Here is an 18224-nt window from a genome sequence, read left to right as displayed (position 1 = left end):
TCATTTTCACAATATTGATTCTTCCTACCCAGGAACATGGAATATCTCTCCATCTGTTTATGTCATCTTTGATTTCTTTCATCAGTGTCTTATAATCTTCTGTGTGCAGTTCTTTTGTCTCCTTAGGTAAGTTTATTCCAAGATATTTAATTCTTTTTGTTGCAGTGGTCCATGAGATTGATTCCTTAATTTCTCTTTCTGATTTTTCATTGTTAGTTTATAGAAATGCAAGTGATTTCTATGTATTGATTTGTATCCTGCAACTTTTCTAAATTCACTGATTAGCTCCAGTAATTTTCTGATACTCTCTTTAGGGTTTTCCATGTACAGTATCATGTCATCTGCAAACAGTGAGAGCTTTACTTCTTCTTTTCCAATCTGGATTCCTTTATTTCTTTTTCTTCTCTGATTGCTATACCTAGGACTTCCAGAACTATGTTGAATAATAGTGGGAAAAGTGGACACCCTTGTCTTGTTCCTGATTTTAGGGGGAATGCTTTCAGTTTTTCACCACTGAGAATAATGTTTGCTGTAGGCTTATCATATATGTCCTTTATTATGTTGAAGTAGGTTTCTTCTATACCCATTTTTTGAAGAGTTTTAAACATAAATGTGTGCTGAATTTTGTCCAAGACTTTTTTTTCATCTATTGAGATTATTCTATGATTTTTATCTTTCAATTTGTTAATATGGTGTATCACATTGATTGATTTGTGATTTGCATACATTGAAGAATCTTTGCATCCCTGGAATAAACTCAACTTGATCATGGTGTGTGAGCTTTTTGATGTGTTGCTGAATTCTGTTTGCTAAAATTTTCTTGAGGATTTTTGCATCTATGTTCGTCAGTGATATTGTCCGGTAGTTTTCTTTTTTTATGTTGTCTTTGTCTGGTTTTGGTATTAGGGTAATGGTAGCCTTGTAGAATGAGTTTGGAAGTGTTCCTTCCTCTGCAACTTTTTGAAAGAGTTTTAGAAGGATAGGCATTAGCTCTTCTCTAAATGTTTGATAGAATTTTCATGTGAAGCCATCGGGTCCTGGACTTTTGTTTTTTTGGGAGATTTTGATCACAGCTTCAATTTCAGTGCTTGTAATTGGGTTGTTCATAATTTCTGTTTCTTCCTGGTTCAGTCTTAGAGGATTGAACTTTTCTAAGAATCTGTCCATTTTTTCGAGGTTATCCATTTTATTGCCATATAGTTGTTCATAGTAGTCTTTTATAATCCTTTGTATTTCTGCATTGTCTGTTGTAACCTCTTCTTTTTCATTTCTAATTTTGTTGATTTGATTCTTCTCTCTTTTTTTCTTGATGAGTCTGGCTAAAGGTTTGTCAATTTTGTTTATCTTCATGAAGAATCAGCTTTTAGTTTCATTAATCTTTACTACTGTTTCTTTCATTTCTTTTTCATTTATTTCTGCTCGGATCTTTATGATTTCTTTCTTTCTACTAATTTTGGAGGGGTTTTTTTTGTTTGTTTGTTTTTTCCACTTGTTTTAGGTGTAAAGTTAGGTTGTCTATTTGATGTTTTTCTTGTTTCTTGAGGTAGGATTGTATTGCTCTAAACTTCCCTCTTAGGACTGCTTTTGCTGCATCCCATAGATTTTGAGTTGTGTTTTCATTGTCATTTGTTTCTAGAAATTTTTTATATCCCTTTTGATTTCTTCAGTAATCTGTTGGTTATTTAGAAATGTGTTGTTTAATCTCCATGTGTTTGTGTTTCTTACAGTTTTTTTCTTGTAATTGATATCTAGTCTCATAGTGTTGTGGTTGGAGAAGATACTTGATATGATTTCAATTTTCTTAAATTTACTGAGGCTCGATTTTTGACCCATGATGCAGTCTATCCTGAAGAATATTCCATGTGCACTTGAGAAGAAAGTGTATTCTTCTGCATTTGGATGGAATGTCCTGAAGATACCAGTGAGATCCATCTCATCTAATGTTTCATTTAAGACCTGTGTTTCCTGGGAAAACTGGTCAACCACTTGTAAAAAAATGAAACTAGAACACTTTCTAACACCATACACAAAAATAAACTCAAAATGGATTAAAGATCTAAACTCCTAGAGGAAAACATAGGCAAAACACTGTCCGACATAAATCACAGCAGGATCCTCTATGACCCACCTCCCAGAGTAATGGAAATAAAGGAAAAAATAAACAAATGGGACCTAATTAAACTTAAAAGCTCTTGCACAACGAAGGAAACTATAAGCAAAGTGAAAAGACAGCCTTCAGAATGGGAGAAAATAATAGCAAACAAAGCAACTGACAAAGGACTAATCTCAAAAATAGGCAAGCAACTCCTGTAGCTCAATTCCAGAAAAATAAATGACCCAATCAAAAAGTGGGCCAAAGAACTAAACAGACATTTCTCCAAAGAAGACATACAGATGGCTAACAAATACATGAAAAGATGCTCAACATCACTCATTATCAGAGAAATGCAAATCAAAACCACAATGAGGTACCATCTCATGCTGGTCAGAATGGCTGCTATCCAAAAATCTACAAACAATACATGCTGGAGAGGGTGTGGAGAAAAGGGAACCCTCTTACACTGTTGGTGGGAATGCAAACTAGTACAGCCACTATGGAGAACAGTGTGGAAATTCCTTAAAAAACTGGAAATAGAACTGCCATATGACCCATCAATCCCACTCCTGGGCATACACACCGAGGAAACCAGATCTGAAAGAGACATGTGTACCCCAATGTTCATCACAGCACTGTTTATAATAGCCAGGACATGGAAGCAACCTAGATGTCCATCCGCAGACAAATGGATAAGATAGGTGTGGAACCTATACACAATGGAATATCACTCAACCATTAAAAATAACGCATTTGAATCAGTTCTAATGAGGTGGATGAAACTGGAAGTAAGAGTGAAGAAAGTCAGAAAGAAAAACAGCAATACAGTATAATAACACATATATATGGAATTTAGAAAGATGGTAATGATAACCCTATATGCAAGACAGCAAAAGAGACACAGATGTATAGAACAGTTTTTTGGACTCTGTGGGAGAAGGTGAGGGTGGGATGATCTGAGAGAATAGCACTGAAACATGTATATTATCATATGTGAAACAGATCGCCAGTCCAGGTTCGATGCATTAGACAGGGTGCTCAGGGCTGGTGCACTGGGATGACCCAGAGGGATGGGATGGGGAGGGAGGTTGGAGGGGGGTTCAAGATGGGGAACACATGTAAACCCATGGCTGATTCATGTCAATGTATGGCAAAAACCACTACAATACTGTAATGTAATTAGCCTCCAATTAAAATAAATAAAAAAAAACTTGTATTTCCTTATTAATTTTCTGTTTTGATGATCTGTCCTTTGGTGTGAGTGGGGTGTTAAAGTCTCCTACTATTATTGTATTACTGTCAATTTCTCCTTTTATGTCTGTTAATGTTAGTCTTATGTATTGAGGTGTTCCTATGTTGGGTCTATAGATATTTACAACTGTTATGTCTTCCTCTTGGACTGATCCCTTGATCATGATGTAGTGTCCTTCCTTATCTCTTGTAATCTTCTTTATTTTAAGGTCTGTTTTGTCTGATGTGAAGATTGCTACTCCAGCTTTCTTTTGCTTCCCAGTTGCATGAAATATATTTTTCCATCTTCACATTTTCAGTCCTTATGTGTCTTTAGGTCTAAAGTGGGTTTCTTGTAGACAGCATATATATGGTTCTTGTTTTTGTATCGATTCAGCCAGTCTGTGTCTTTTAGTTGGATCATTTAATCCATTTACATTTAAAGTAATTAGTGATATATATATTCCTATTGCCATTTTCTTAATTGTTTGGGTTTGATTTTGTAGATCTTTTTTCTTCTTTTGTATTTCTTGACTATTTAAGTCCATTTAATGTTTGTTGTAAAGCTGGTTTGGTGGTACTGAATTCTCTTAACTTTTGCTTGTCTGAAAAGCTTTTTATTTCTCCATCAGTTTTGAATGAGATCCTTGCCAGGTACAGTACCTTGGATGTAGATTTTTCCCTTTCAGTACTTTAAATATGTCCTGCCATTTCCTTCTGGCCTGCAGAGTTTCTGCTGAAAAGATCAGCTATTAAGCATATGGGGTTTCCCTTGTATGTTACTTGTTGCTTTTCCCTTGCTGCTTTTAATATTCTTTCTTTGTGTTTAGTCTTTGTTAGTTTGATTAGTATGTGTCTCGGCATGTTTCTCCTTGGGTTTATCCTGTATGGGACTCTTTGTTCCTCTTGGACTTGGCTGACTATTTCCTTTTCCATGTTGGGGAAGTTTTCAACTATAATCTCTTCAAAAATTTTCTCATACCCTTTATTTTTCTCTTCTTCTTCTGGGACCCTTCTATAATTTGAATATTGCTGTATTTGATATTGTCCCAGAGGTCTCTGAGACTGTCCTCAGTTCTTTTCATTCTTTTTACTTTATTCTGCTCCTCAGAAGTTATTTCCACCATTTTATCTTCCAGCTCACTGATTCATTCTTCTGCTTCAGATATTCTGCTATTGATTGCTTCTAGAGTATTGTTAATTTCAGTAATTGGTTGTTTGTCTTTGCATGTTCTTTAATTCTTCTAGGTCTTTGTTAATTGATTCTTCCATTTTCTTCATTTTATTTTCAACATTTTTGATCATATTTACTGTCATTATTCTGAATTCTTTTTCAGGTAGTTTGCCTCTTTCCTCTTCATTTATTTGGACTTCTGTGTTTCTAGTTTGTTCCTTCACTTGGGTAGTATTTCTCTGTGTGTGTGTGTGAGTCGCTCCGTGATGTCTGACTCTTTGCAACCCCATGAACTGTAGCCCGCAAGGCTTCTCTGTCCGTGGAATTCTCCAGGCAAGAATACTGGAGTGGATTGCCATTCCCTTCTCCAGAGGATCTTCCCAACCCAGGAATTGAACCCTGTTCTCCTGCATTGCAGGCAGATTCTTTACCGTTTGAGCTATGGGGAAGTCCTTAGTATTTCTGTGCCTTTTCATTATTATAATTTTTTTAACTTATTGTGTTTGAGCTTTTTCCCAGGCTTCAAGGTTGAATTCTTTCTTCCTTTTGGTTTCTGCCCTCCTAAGGTTTGTGTAAGCTTCCTATAGGGTGAGATTTGTGCTGAGTTTTCCTTTGTTTGTTTTTCCTCTAATGGGCAAGGCTGAGTGAGGTGGTAATCCTGTCTGCTGACGTTTGGGTTTTAATTTTTGTTTTGTTTGTTGTTTAGATGAGGTGTCCTGCACAGGGTGCTACTGGTGGTTGGGTGATGCCAGGTCTTGTATTCCAGTGATTTCCTTTGTGTGAGTTCTCACTATTTGATACCCCCTAGTAGGGTTAGTTCTCTGGTAGTCTAGGATCTTGGAGTCAGTGCTCCCACTCCAAAGGCTCAGGTCTTGACCTGTGGTCAGGAGTGAAGGTTTCACAAGTGCTTTGTTATGGCATTAAGTGAGATTAAAACAAATATCCAAAGCTGAGAAACCAAAGATGAACCTCAGACAAATGACAGTTACAAAATCAGGCAAATAATACTTAAAATAATGAAATATACACATATACATATATACCCATGAACAAAGTCAAAACAGTCCAACAAAAATAAAATACAATAGATTGACCCGGTGAACAAAGGAAACCAAAAACTATATTTACCAGTTAAGAACAAAACTAACTAAAGCACAAACTGGAAAACAAAACTAAAGCAAGGTGCCAAGTGGGGAATAAAGCAATGAAAACAAAACTAACAAATATATTGAGAGGAAAGGAAAGAAAGAATAGAAATGCTAAGTTAAATAGAGGTAGATGAAGAAGATTTATATACATTAAAGATTAACTGCAAGGGGAAAAGAACAGTAGGAAAGGCAAACAAGGGAATAAATGTAGAAAAAATATAGTAGGTTTAAAAAAATTAAAAGTTAAAATTATAAAAAAGCAAAAAGAAAAGAAAAGAGAAGAAGAGAAAAGGAAAGCCCTATAGAACTGCAAAAGCCCAACACAGATGCAGAGGTTTATAACAACAATAAAAAATGTGACTGAATATACACAAATACATATACACCCATAAGCAAAATCAAAACAGTCCAACAAAAATAAAGTACAATAGATTGACATGGCGAACAAAGGGAATGAAAAATTATGTCTACCAGAACAAAACTAACTAAAGCACAAAATGGAAAACAAAGCTAAAGCAAGGTGCCAACTGGGGAATAAAGTAATGAAAATAAAACTAACAAATATGTTGAGAGGAAAGGAAAGAAAGAAAAGAAAGAATAGATATGCAAAGTTAAATAGAAGTAGATATAGAAGATTTATATATATTAAAGATTAACTACAGGGGGAAAAGAACAGTAGGAAAAGCAAACAGGAATAAACGTAGAAAATATAATAGGTTTAAAAAATTAAAATTAAACAAAGAGAAAAGAAAAGAAAAAAAACTCCTTAGAACTGCAAAAGCCCAACCTAGAGGCAGAGGTTTATAACAAGAAAAAATGTGACTGAGAAAAAAAGAATAAAAAGAAAAAGCTCAAAAGCTTAATTAGATTTCATCGTGCCAATAAAATCGACAACTACAACAGAGGAGGGGGGAAAAACTCCAAAAGAATCTACAGAACAAGTCAAAACACAAGAATAATAAATGTTTTTCTTGAGTCACTGCTGTCATATTCCTTTCCCTCGCTGGGAGTCACAGTCCACCTCACCTCCCTAGGATGCCCTCTAACACTGCGCTGATCTCTGGACCTGCTGTGGGGCAGCTCAGATTCTAATCATGTTCTACTCCTCTGTGTTCTTGCCTCCAGTGTCCACGGCTATCAGAACTAGTGTGTTTTGTTGTTTGTTTTTTTTTTTTTTTGTGGGAGCTCTCAATGACCTTTTATATATTCCACAGAGACGGATTTAATCTGTAGCTTGTACAACTGGTGGGAGGGTTTTGGGTCTTCTTTCTTAGTCACACTGCCCCTGGGTTTCAATTGTGGTTTTATTTCAACCTCTGCATGTGGGCCATCCACTGGGTTTGCTCCTGAGGCTGCCCTGGAGGACTTGGGTTTGCCCCTGTGAGGGCCAGGTGTGGAGATGGTGCAGCTCTTTGTATAGCGCTTTCTCTGTGTACAGCCTTCCCCTCTTTAGCAGTCTCGCCTGTGGAGTTTAGTTGTCTTGGCCTTCCTGGACTCTCAGCACCATCTCCTCAGTTCATGTAGACTGTTGAGCTCTGCTTGGGTTTTCTTTCCCTTCTCTGTAGCTTGGAAGCTCTCTCTAGATGGTAAGCTAGGAAAATCGTGGGGCTTGTCTCATAGGTTTCCCCTCTGTCGGGGATCACTGCCTTGTGCTGCCTGATGACTAATGTCTGAAAATTGTTATTTCATGTATTCTATCCATTTTTTAGGTTGTTTCAGGAGGGAGGACAAGTCTGGTCTGTTCCTTTATTTTGGAACATAAGTGGGAGTTCAAATCTAGAATAATTTGAAGGCAAAGGAAACCATCGTCTATGATTATGTTTTTTACCTATTGTTTGCCTTTGATTCACAAAGGTCAGATCTGTCTCCCCATCTTCCCAACTCACACAAATGCCTAGACTTCCAGTTGAAGCCATCTTAAAGATTAAAGGAAATTGCTAACTGACTGATCACCCGTTGACTCTGTAGGGTTTCTTGTGAGTCCACATATTCTCCAGGCCTACACAATTATTTTTTAATAATTACAGAAAGACTTCTGAAAAACCTTTATTGATAACTTTTATCAGCTTACATGTTTTAAATGGATCAATTTGTATTGTAAGCACTGCTAATGTAACTTTGCCTTCCAAATAATTCACTTACCGTTTCATTTCATGATCTCTGCCATGCTGTCAGTGGAAAAACGATGGCCTAGTTCAAAAGCTTATTTTTGCATTAGACTTTACAGAATTCTGTAGTTACTTTTGAAATTCTAAGGCATCCTAAGGTTTAGTGAGTCAGAATTTTGACTGTAGGAAGAAAGGTTGTTAGCCTTCTGTTGCTTTCCTGCTTGCTGACTAAACACGAAGTTGCATCAGGAATGGTAATAAAACAGGATCAGGTACCAGAATCTTACAAACAATGATGAAAATGTAGAGGCAGAGGACCAAATGGAGACATGGAGGCTGGTCTGTGTCTGAATAGCAATAGTATGAAAAAGGCGTGCATTTTAGTTGACTGGGAATCTTTCTGACTCAATAGATGACCTGACTATTGAAATACTTAAAGTGATTATAGGAACCATCCACAGATACAGCAAATATGGAAGAGGCATTTCATTTGTGGCTTTTACCATTTATACCCCATTAGTCACTAAGTTCTACTAGTTCTCCCTCTGCGTACATTCACATCATTTTCTTCTTTTCTTCATTCTGCTCCTCACATCTACCCTTTTATGAAGAGAGGTCAGTGTACACAGCATGTGAACCCGTCTGGAGTGCAGCCTGTTTTTTTTATGGCCTGTAAGTTAGGTTTTTTACATTTTTTAATGATTGGAAAAAAAGGTTAAAATAGTAATATTTCATGACATGTGAAAATTATATGAAACTAAGTTTCAAAGTCCATAAATAAAGTTTTGTTATATTGTTTATGGGTGCTTTTATGCTGTGACAGCAGAGCTGAGTGGTTACAGAAGAGGTTGTATGGTCTGTGAAGCCGAAAATGCTTACTATCTGTATCTGGCTTTCACAGAACAGAAGTTTGTTGAGTTCTGCTCTGCATTGCTGTTGGAGTGGAGTGTTCGTTTAGAAATGCAGAATTGATGATAGCACATACACTCCCTCCACTCCAGACATAAGCCGAAAAATCTTCCATGGTGGGACTTCCCTGGCAGTCCAGTGGTTAAGACACTGAGTTCCCATTGTGGGGGTACAGGTTCAATCCCTGGTTGGAGATCACAGAGTGGGCAAAAATTAAAAAAAAAATCTTCAGTGGCTACTTATTGCATATGGGGGAAAAAAATCCAAGCTCCTTTGTGTGACATCCAGTACTCTTTACAGCCTGGCACCAACCTGTTCTTTCTGGCCTCACCCCTCACCACTCCAGTCTTCTCTGACTTACCAAATTCTCAATGCTATTAACACTGAGATATGTGTTATTCTTTAACTGCCAGTATTATTTCCAGCTTGTGGAGTCTGCAAATGCTGTGTGCTATGCCTGTTCTTGCCCATATTTTCTATCCATAAATCCCTGTTCAGTCATCCAGACCTGCCTGAAATGTCACCTCTTCACAGTGAGTATTCTTTAGGCTCACCCCCTGCTCTGTAACCTCATCACATTTTGGGCAGTCCTCTTCTGTTAGCACTTGTCACATGACATTGTGATCATAACCATACTCTGAGCTCCTTGGAGACAGAGAGTATGTTTTATGCTTGCTTTTTCCTCTAGTAGAGCTTCCCTGGTGGCTGCTGCAGTGTAGGAAACCCGGGTTCAATCCCTGGGTCAAGAAGATCCCCTGGAGAAGGGAATGGCTACCCACTTCAGTATTCTTGCCTGGAGAATTTCATGGACAGAGTAGCCTCACGGGCTATAGTCCATGGGGTTGGAAAGAGTTGGACAAGACTGAGTGACTAATAATTCCACTTTTTTCCCCTCTAGTATCCTATAGAGTATCTTGTACATGACAGATAGCAACTATGTTTAAATGAATAGACTGATTAAGATTATAATGATATTTCTACTCTCTGTATACAATATATAACATTTAAACATACCCAACTGAATAATTTGTGTTCTCTCTCTTTATATTTATGTCAGAAAATGTATCTTGTGATGGAGCTTTGTGAGGATGGAGAACTCAAAGAAATTCTGGATAGGAAAGGTCATTTCTCAGAGAACGAGACAAGGTGGATCATTCAAAGTCTCGCCTCAGCTATAGCCTATCTTCACAATAAGGGTAAGAAGAGGATCACCCAGCTCATTGACTCCATGCAGACAGATAGACACTTTTGTTTAAGGGTGATTGTATTCAGGATTCATAGTCACAGAAGTAATGCCTACTAATACAGAAAATTTGATTTTAAAAATGAAATTTTTTCCTTTGTAACTTTATTGATATGTTTTAATTAGAAATAAGACAGGTGTGCAGTTACATTCTCCATGAATGAGAATGAAATTATGAAACTTTCTATTCAGCAGCTTGAAAAGAACCTAATATTATTAAATCCAAAATAGAAAATCAATAGAAGTGAAATTTTTAAAAACTCATATATTAATAATAATGTTAAAAATCTGCATATACTAGGCATTAAAAAAATTTTTTTAGACTTAAGTATTAGAGCAGTTTTAGGTTCACAGCAAAATTGAGAAGTTACAGAGATTCCCAAATACCTCTGTCCGTGCATGCACATACTTCCCCATTATTAGCATCCCCTATCAAAGTGGTTACACTTGCTACACTTGATGAACTTGCACTGACACATCATTATCACCCAAAGTCCATAATTTACATTAATGTTCATTCTTGGTATTGTACATTCTATGGGTTTTGACAAATGTATGATCTACCAGTACAGTACCATATGGGAGTCATTTCACTACTTTAATATCCACATTTAAATATTATTCTAATTCTTCTAATTGCTTTACTATTCTCTGGTATTATTGCTACTCTTTTTCCTCATGCTCCTGCTTTTTTTTTTCCCCTCAGTGTTAGTTTGGCTTACATGTGACTTTAGAAGCTTCTCATTTTATCAGTTTGGTTCAGTTCAGTTGCTCAGTCGTGTCCGACTCTTTGCGACCCCATGGATTGCAGCACACCAGGCTTCCCTGTCCATCACCAACTCCTGGAGTTTACTCAAACTCATGTCCATTGCATTGGTGATGCCATCCAACCATCTCATCCTCTGTCATCCCCTTCTCCTCCAGCCTTCAATCTTTCCCAGCTTCAGGGTCTTTTCCAATGAGTTCGGTTCATCGCATCAGGTGGCCAAAGTATTGGAGTTTCAACTTCAGCATCAGTCCTTCCAATGAACATCCAAGACTGATTTCCTTTAGGATTGACTGGTTGGATCTCTTTGCAGTCCAAGGAACTCTCAAGAGTCTTCTCCAACACCACAGTTCAAAAGAGATGAGAAAAAACCTTGTTCCAGAGAGGTCAGGGAACATGGTTAGGTGTGCAGAGCTGGTGCTGGAAGCTAGGGGCTCATTCAACAGATGTTCCCTAAGCATCTACAGCATTGAGGTTGGTCCTAGAGTTTACAGAGGTTCAAACACAAGGCACCTGCCTCTCAGGGAAATTGGTGAGAGATGGAGTACAGAAAACAAATTGATGATTTGTTTTCAAATGGAGTACAGATGGAGTACAGAAAACAATATGATGATTTCTGAGAGCAATATAGAGAGCATGAAGCATAGGTGTATTAAGTGCCTCATTTGATTTGGAAAGTCAAGCAAGAATTCACAGAGGAAGCAAAACTTGAGCTGAGGAATACAAACTCAGGTGAAAAAGGGAGGGCTTTCCAGGCAGAGAGGGAGGAATTTTGCAAGAGCAGAAAACCAAAGACTTGATATTTTGCTAATTTCAGTTCTCCCACATTAAGCTATAAAGTCAGTATTTTTCAAACTAAATCTTAACAGGATTTATCATGGAACTTGATAAAATGATTTTGAGAGGGATGAGAATAGTAAAGAAAACAATGAAAAAGAACAGTGGAGCAGCAGAGAGACTTGCCCTGCCAAGTGTCAGACCACCTTATGAAGATATATTAGTTGAAGTTTTGTGGTGTTTATGTAAGAAGAGATAAGGAGAACAATAGAAATTCCAAACATAGGCTGGGTGTGGAAGAGAACTGTCAACAACTAGGAGTAGTTACAGTCCAGGGCTCATCCAGCCTCATTTCCCCAGAAATTATACCTATAGCTTTTTAAGTTTAGGGAAATGATTACAATGGATATGGACTGGATCATTTATTTGCAAAGGAAATATTTGGTACATGAGAGTAATTGCATGTACATAAAAATCCTGCCTGAGCCCTGACATGTTCACCTGGAGATTTTGTGTCTCACGGGTTTTTGTTTTTAACTTGAATGTATAAAGAATAGAAAAGTGGGACTGATGGTGCATAAAATATATGGAAATAGGTATAGTTTGTATACATGTAGCCAAAGTTGCAGTATGTTTAATGTTTATTCTGACACTAACATATGAGTAGAAGTAAACAGGTAATCCTCTCTTTGAAGAGTAAAGGACATGGGAAAGCTTCCTCCTACAGGAAATACCTAACCTTGGACATGATCCTCTTTCACACTCACCAGGCCATTCATGATGAAAAGTGGCCAGTTGGAGCAGCAGAGGGTTGGGGAGAGGTCAGGGAGTCAAAGAAAGTGGCTCCTTAAGGTTAGAAGTGTGGAGAAAAGGAATATGAATATAAGGGAATGAAACAGGGCAGAATTATGCCTGACCCTCCTCAGACTTTTTTCAACAGTTCAATTCAGTTCAGTTCAGTCGCTCAGTTGTGTCCGACTCTTTGCGACCCCATGAACTGCAGTACGCCAGGCCTCCCGGTCCATCACCAACTCCTGGAGTCCACCCAAACCCATGTCCATTGAGTAAGTGATGCCATCCAGCCATCTCACCCTCTGTCCCCTTCTCCTCCTGCCCTCAATCTTTCCCAGCATCAGGGTCTTTTCAAATGAGTCAGCTCTCCGCATCAGGTGGCCAAAGTATTGGAGTTTCAGTTTCAACATCAGTCCTTCCAATGAACACCCAGGACTGATCTCCTTTTTCAACAGTGGATGTTAACTGGTCAAGTTCTATCTGTGTCCGCTCTAATTATTTTTTCATTATCCATTTCATTTGATTTGTTGTTTATTTTCTTGGTAGATATAGTACATAGAGATCTGAAACTGGAGAACATAATGGTTAAAAGCAGCTTTATTGATGCTAACAACGAAATGAACTTAAACATAAAGGTAAGATATTAGAAATGGTGGTAAATGTTTGCCTATAAATAGTTTGATATCAAAGTGGCAACGTACATCTTCTTTTTTAAGATACATTTCAGAAGCTTTTTAACAGCCAAAAATAAGCGGCCTGTGCTAAAAAAATTAAAATTTCACAAAAGAGGTTGTGACTGACAAGAATAATTTTACAAGTTAAGTAGTGCTACTGAATTTTTTTAAAGTAGATATTCATTTGGATAGTTCTGAATCATTAATTAATAGCAAACAAACAGATGCTCTGAGTTCTAATTAATTTCAAAATTATGCCTGGTGATTGATGTAAATGTGTTACAGATTTAGAGGAAAAAGTACACCTTGGCTGTGCCTTTGATACTAAATTAATGCTAAAGTCTGTATTTCTCATTTAAAAATTTCTTGGGTATTAATATTTATGTCCTAAGCACAGTTAGTATGCCAAGTATTTATTCTTGAAGACTTTATTCAAATTAAATGTTCTTTAATGTCAAATAAATGATCGGATACATTATTTATTACTTAGTATTTTAAAAGTGGTTGCTTTCAAAATATATGAATGTGTTAATTTGGGAATAAAATGTTGTCTTTGAATAACTTGCTCTGTTGCATTTATAACATAAGTAGGATTAACAGTATTGTTGTTATACTCAAATAAATATTCTTAGATATTTCCATTATAAGCTCTATGAGGGCAGGAATTTTGTGTGTCTTATTCGCTGTTGGTACCTGGATTAATGCCTGAAATATAGTATGTGCTCAGTTAATATTTGGTGCATGAAGGAATAAATGCCCTCCAAAGAACTGAATTGGGTCATGAGAACTTTTATATATTTGATACCTCTATACATTTTCTATGGAGAAAGATAATGTATCATGATGCTTCAAGTAGTGTCATCGTGAACACTCCTGGAGAAATTTATTAATCTCTTTAGAGAAATAGTGGTATCACATTGTTGATAGGAACATTTTCTTACTCCATAAGGTACTGAAAACTTTACATTCAGTGTCTGTGGACCACAATCTTATCTTTGGTTGTTTGATCAGTAAATGTGCCTGTTTTTTCTGCTTTCAGCTCAAGGCTGTTCCAACTTGGGAGACAATACCAAGGGCACACACTGAATATTTAATAACCAAATGTTTAATGACCAAGATTTAGACCTGAGCAGAAAGCCTGCAGTTGCAGCAGTAGGCCTCCAGTGTATTTGTAGTTATATTGTGTATTTTTTTTTCCTGTTAATTTGCTTCTCGTAGCTTTTAATAGTGTAATAATTTTTTAAATTAGTATACTCTAGAAACACAGAGGAAATAATAGTAAAGAAAAGATAGCATTGACTAGAGAAAGTGTTTTATAAATAATTATAAAAAGGAGGAGTTTCTGTGAGTGCTGACAAGAATAATGATTTGCATTTATAACAGTGCTTTAAACTGAAACATAGCTTGAGCATCAGAAAAATAGATAATAAACTTACTAAGGCCAGAATGTATTTTACAATGAAATAACTTGATAAAGATAACTTTTTATTTTAAAAAATGTTAAATGCCCTCTTGGAAGAGCAGCTCCCTATGTTGAACTGGTGAATTTAAATTAGAAGGAGGGAATAATCAACATTATGGGTGTTTTCTCAAAATTTGAAAAAGTAAGTTTCTCTTGACCAGGTTTCTTTTTCACAAGGAGGGGCGGATGGGGAGGGGAAGCAAGGTCCTTATTAGTAATACAGGGAAAGCCCCTCTATCCTCAGAAATTCCTGAATTAAATGCAATACAGTGTAGTGAAAATTCTGTTGGCAGAATGTGTGAACTTTGGGTCTGGAAAACTGGTGACTGTGTGAATTTCTTCTTGCAGGTGACTGATTTTGGCCTAGCAGTGAAGAAGCACGGAAGGAGTGAGGCCATGCTGCAAACCACATGTGGGACGCCCATCTATATGGGTAAGTTAATAGGCTTTAAGTGATTTTTTTTTTCCTATAGAAAAAAGTAGAACAACTTGTGTGGATTAAAATTTGAGCAGTTTGATTTTGCATCATGACTTAATGGCCCTGATCAAGCTACCTTTTCTTTTCTTGAAAGTGAAAGTATTTTAGTTGTTGTCACAAATTTTTCATAGTTCTTATCTTTGGAGATTATAGTGTTCATCATTCCTCTGGGCTCTTCTTATAACTGCTTATGTCTCTTAGGTAATCATATACCCAAACCTAATTATCATTTTGTTAATTCATGCTTAAATAATGCATGTGTTTTGCTTCTTTTCATTTTTTATCCAATTTCATTGCCATCCAGTAGATTTTCATAGAGTCCTGATTAAACATTTCATAAGCCAGCAGTTTTCTCATTTTTGTAAATGGGATTTTTAACAGCATTCTTAAAGTATAATTTAGATACCAAAAAAAGTACCATTCAGTGATTTTTCATACATTCACAGAGTTTTACAGCACCACCACAATCCAATTTAAGCAATTGTACCCCCAGCAGTTGCCTCATGCCCATTTACTCTCAATCTCATTCCCATCCCAATCCCAGGTAACGACTGATCTTTGTTTCTCTAGATTTTCTGTTTCTGGATATTTCTTATAAATGGAATCATACAATATCTAGGTTTATACACCTGGTTTTTTTCACTTAGCATAATGTTTTTGAGATACATCCCTGTTGCAGCACATATGTGTAGTTTGTTCCATTTTATTAGTAAACAGTTGTTCATTATATAGATATGCAACACTTTGTTTATCTATTTATTAGTTGATGCACATGTAGATTGTTTCCAGTTTGGAGCTATTATGAATAATCCTGCTTATGGACATTCATGTTCAAGTTTTTATGTGGGCATATGGTTTCATTTTCCCTGGGTAGCTACAGAGAAGTAAAATTGCTGAATCACATATTATTTATGTTTATACTTTTTAAGAAACTACCAAACAATTTTCCAAAGTAGCTATAAGATTTTACCTTCCCACTAGCAATGTGTGAGAGTTCCAGTTTCTTCACATCCTTTCTAACTCTTTGTATTACTTATCTTTGTAAGTATAGCCATTCTGATGGGTAGGAAGTAGTATCTCATTGTGATTTTTTTTTTCATTGTGATTTTTAATTTTCATTACCTTAATGACCAATGATGTTGAACATCTTTTCATATACTTATTAGTCATTCTTATATCTTAGAATAGATAAAGATGAAATGTCTATTCAAGTCTGTACCAATTGAGATGATCATATACTTTTAAAATTTATTAAAGAAATAATTGCATTAATAGATTTTTTAAAATGTTGAACCATCCTTGTACTTTTGGATTAAACCTAATTTGGTTTGATATACTGCTATATTCAGTTTGATCATAACAGTGTGTGTGGATCACAATAAACTATGGAAATTCTTAAAGAGATGGGAATACCAGACCGCCTTACTTGCCTCCTGAGAAATCTGTATGCAGGTCAAGAAGCAATAGTTGGAACTGGACATGATGCAACAGATGGTTTAAAATCAGGAAATGAGTACATCAGCACTGTATGTTGTCATCTTGCTCATTTAACGTAAATGCGGAGTACATCATGCGATATGCCAGGCTGGATGGAGCTCAAGCTGGAGTTAAGGTTGCTGGGAGAAATATCAATAACCTCCGATATTCAGATGCACCAGCCTTATGGCAGAAGGTGAAGAGGAACTGAAGAGTCTCATGATGAAAGTGAAAGAGGAGAGTGAAAAACCTGGTTTAAAACTCAACATTCAAAAAACGAAGATTGTGGCGTCTGGTCCCATCACTTCATGGAAAAAAGATGGGGAAGCAATAGAAATGGTAACTGACTTTTTTTTCTTGAGCTCCAAAATCACTGCAGATGTGACTGCAGCCATGAAATTAAAAGACGCTTGCTCCTTGGGAGAAAAGCTATGACAAATCTAGTCAGCATATTAAAAAACAGAGACATAACTTTACCGACAAAGGTCCGTATAGTCAAAGCTATGGTTTTTCCAATAGTCATGTATGGATGTGAGAGCTGGACCATAAAGAAAGCTGAGCACAGAAGAATTGATGCTTTCAAACTGTGGTGTTGGAGAAGACTCTTGAGAGTCCCTTGGATTTCAAGGAGATCCAACCAGTCCATCCTAAAGGAAATCAGTCCTGAATATTCATTGGAGAGACTGATGCTGAAGCTGAAGCTCCATACTTTGGCCACCTGATAAGAAGAGGCAACTCATTGGCAAAGATCCTGATGCTGGGAAAGATTGAGGGCAGAAGAGGAAGGAAGTGACAGAGGATGAGATGGTTGGATGGTGTCATCAACTCAGTGGACATGAGTTTGAACAAATTCAGGGAGATAGTGAAGGACAGGGAAGCCTGGTGTGCTGCAGTCCTTGGGGTTGCAGAGTTGGACACGACTAAGCAACTGAACAACAATAAATAATTCAGTTTGTTACCACTTTCCTTCAGAACTTTGAGTGTAGCTTTCTTTCCTGCTGCCCTTATGGTTTTTGATGTTAGTATTATACTATCCTCATTTTAAAAATAAAATATTTTCATTTTTTGCATGTTCATGAACCGTTTAAGTAATAGAAATTGCCTATTCATTATTTGATGAGATTTCCCCTTAAAATTTTTTGGTCCTGGTACCCAGTGGAGATAAAATTTCTATTATTTTCTTTTTTTAAGTTTTTGTTTATTTACCTGTTTTGGCTGTTCTGGTTCTTTGTTGCTGCACGAAAACTTTCTCTAGTCCTGGCAAGCAGGGGTTACTCTTGTTGCAGTGTATGGGCTTCTCTTGTTGCAGAGCATGGACTCCAGGCCCTCAGCTTGTGAGCCTAGTTGCTCCACGGCCTGTGGGATCTTCCCAGACCAAGAATCAAACTTGCATCCACTGCATTGGCAGGTGACTTCCTAACTGCTAAACCACCAGGGAAGTCCCTATTATTTTCAATCTATATTAGGTTATTTAAGTTTTTCACATCTTGAATCATTCTGATAATTTATATTTTTCAGAAAATTGTTCGTTACATTGCGATTTTAAATTTTATTGGTATAAAGATGTATATTATATTCACTTGTAATTCTTAGATCTGTGGTTTTAGCTCCATATTAATTCTTAATATTTATTAAGAAGACAATATAATATAATTTAATATTAGCAGTATGGCCTCTGACATCACTGGCTAACTTGGGACTCTGGCTCTGCCACTTGTTTTCCGGTTAGCCCTGTACAAACAACTTTGTCATGGTTTCTACTTTTGTATAATAGGGGTTATGCCACCCTCTATAAAAAAAAATGAAGGATCTATTTTGTGTCAGACACTGTTCTAGGTGTTGGAAATATAACAGTGAACAAAACAAGAAAATGTTGTATTGGTGCAAACATT

General features: G+C 36.7%; 1 protein-coding gene across 4 annotated transcripts in view; it reads left to right on the top strand.

The window, feature by feature from the left end:
- STK33 (serine/threonine kinase 33) overlaps positions 1–18224 on the top strand; it is a 181642-nt gene that overhangs the window by 114683 nt on the left and 48735 nt on the right. For all 4 annotated transcript variants that reach the window (XM_065944593.1, XM_065944595.1, XM_065944592.1 and 1 more), the window contains 3 exons: positions 9722–9860; positions 12789–12877; positions 14727–14811. In XM_065944593.1, the coding sequence (XP_065800665.1) occupies positions 9722–9860; positions 12789–12877; positions 14727–14811 (313 nt within the window). The remainder of the gene's footprint in view (positions 1–9721; positions 9861–12788; positions 12878–14726; positions 14812–18224) is intronic.

This window comes from Muntiacus reevesi, chromosome 9, assembly GCF_963930625.1.
Source record: "Muntiacus reevesi chromosome 9, mMunRee1.1, whole genome shotgun sequence".
NCBI lineage: Eukaryota > Metazoa > Chordata > Mammalia > Artiodactyla > Cervidae > Muntiacus > Muntiacus reevesi.
This window is presented reverse-complemented; position numbering and strand designations above follow the sequence as displayed.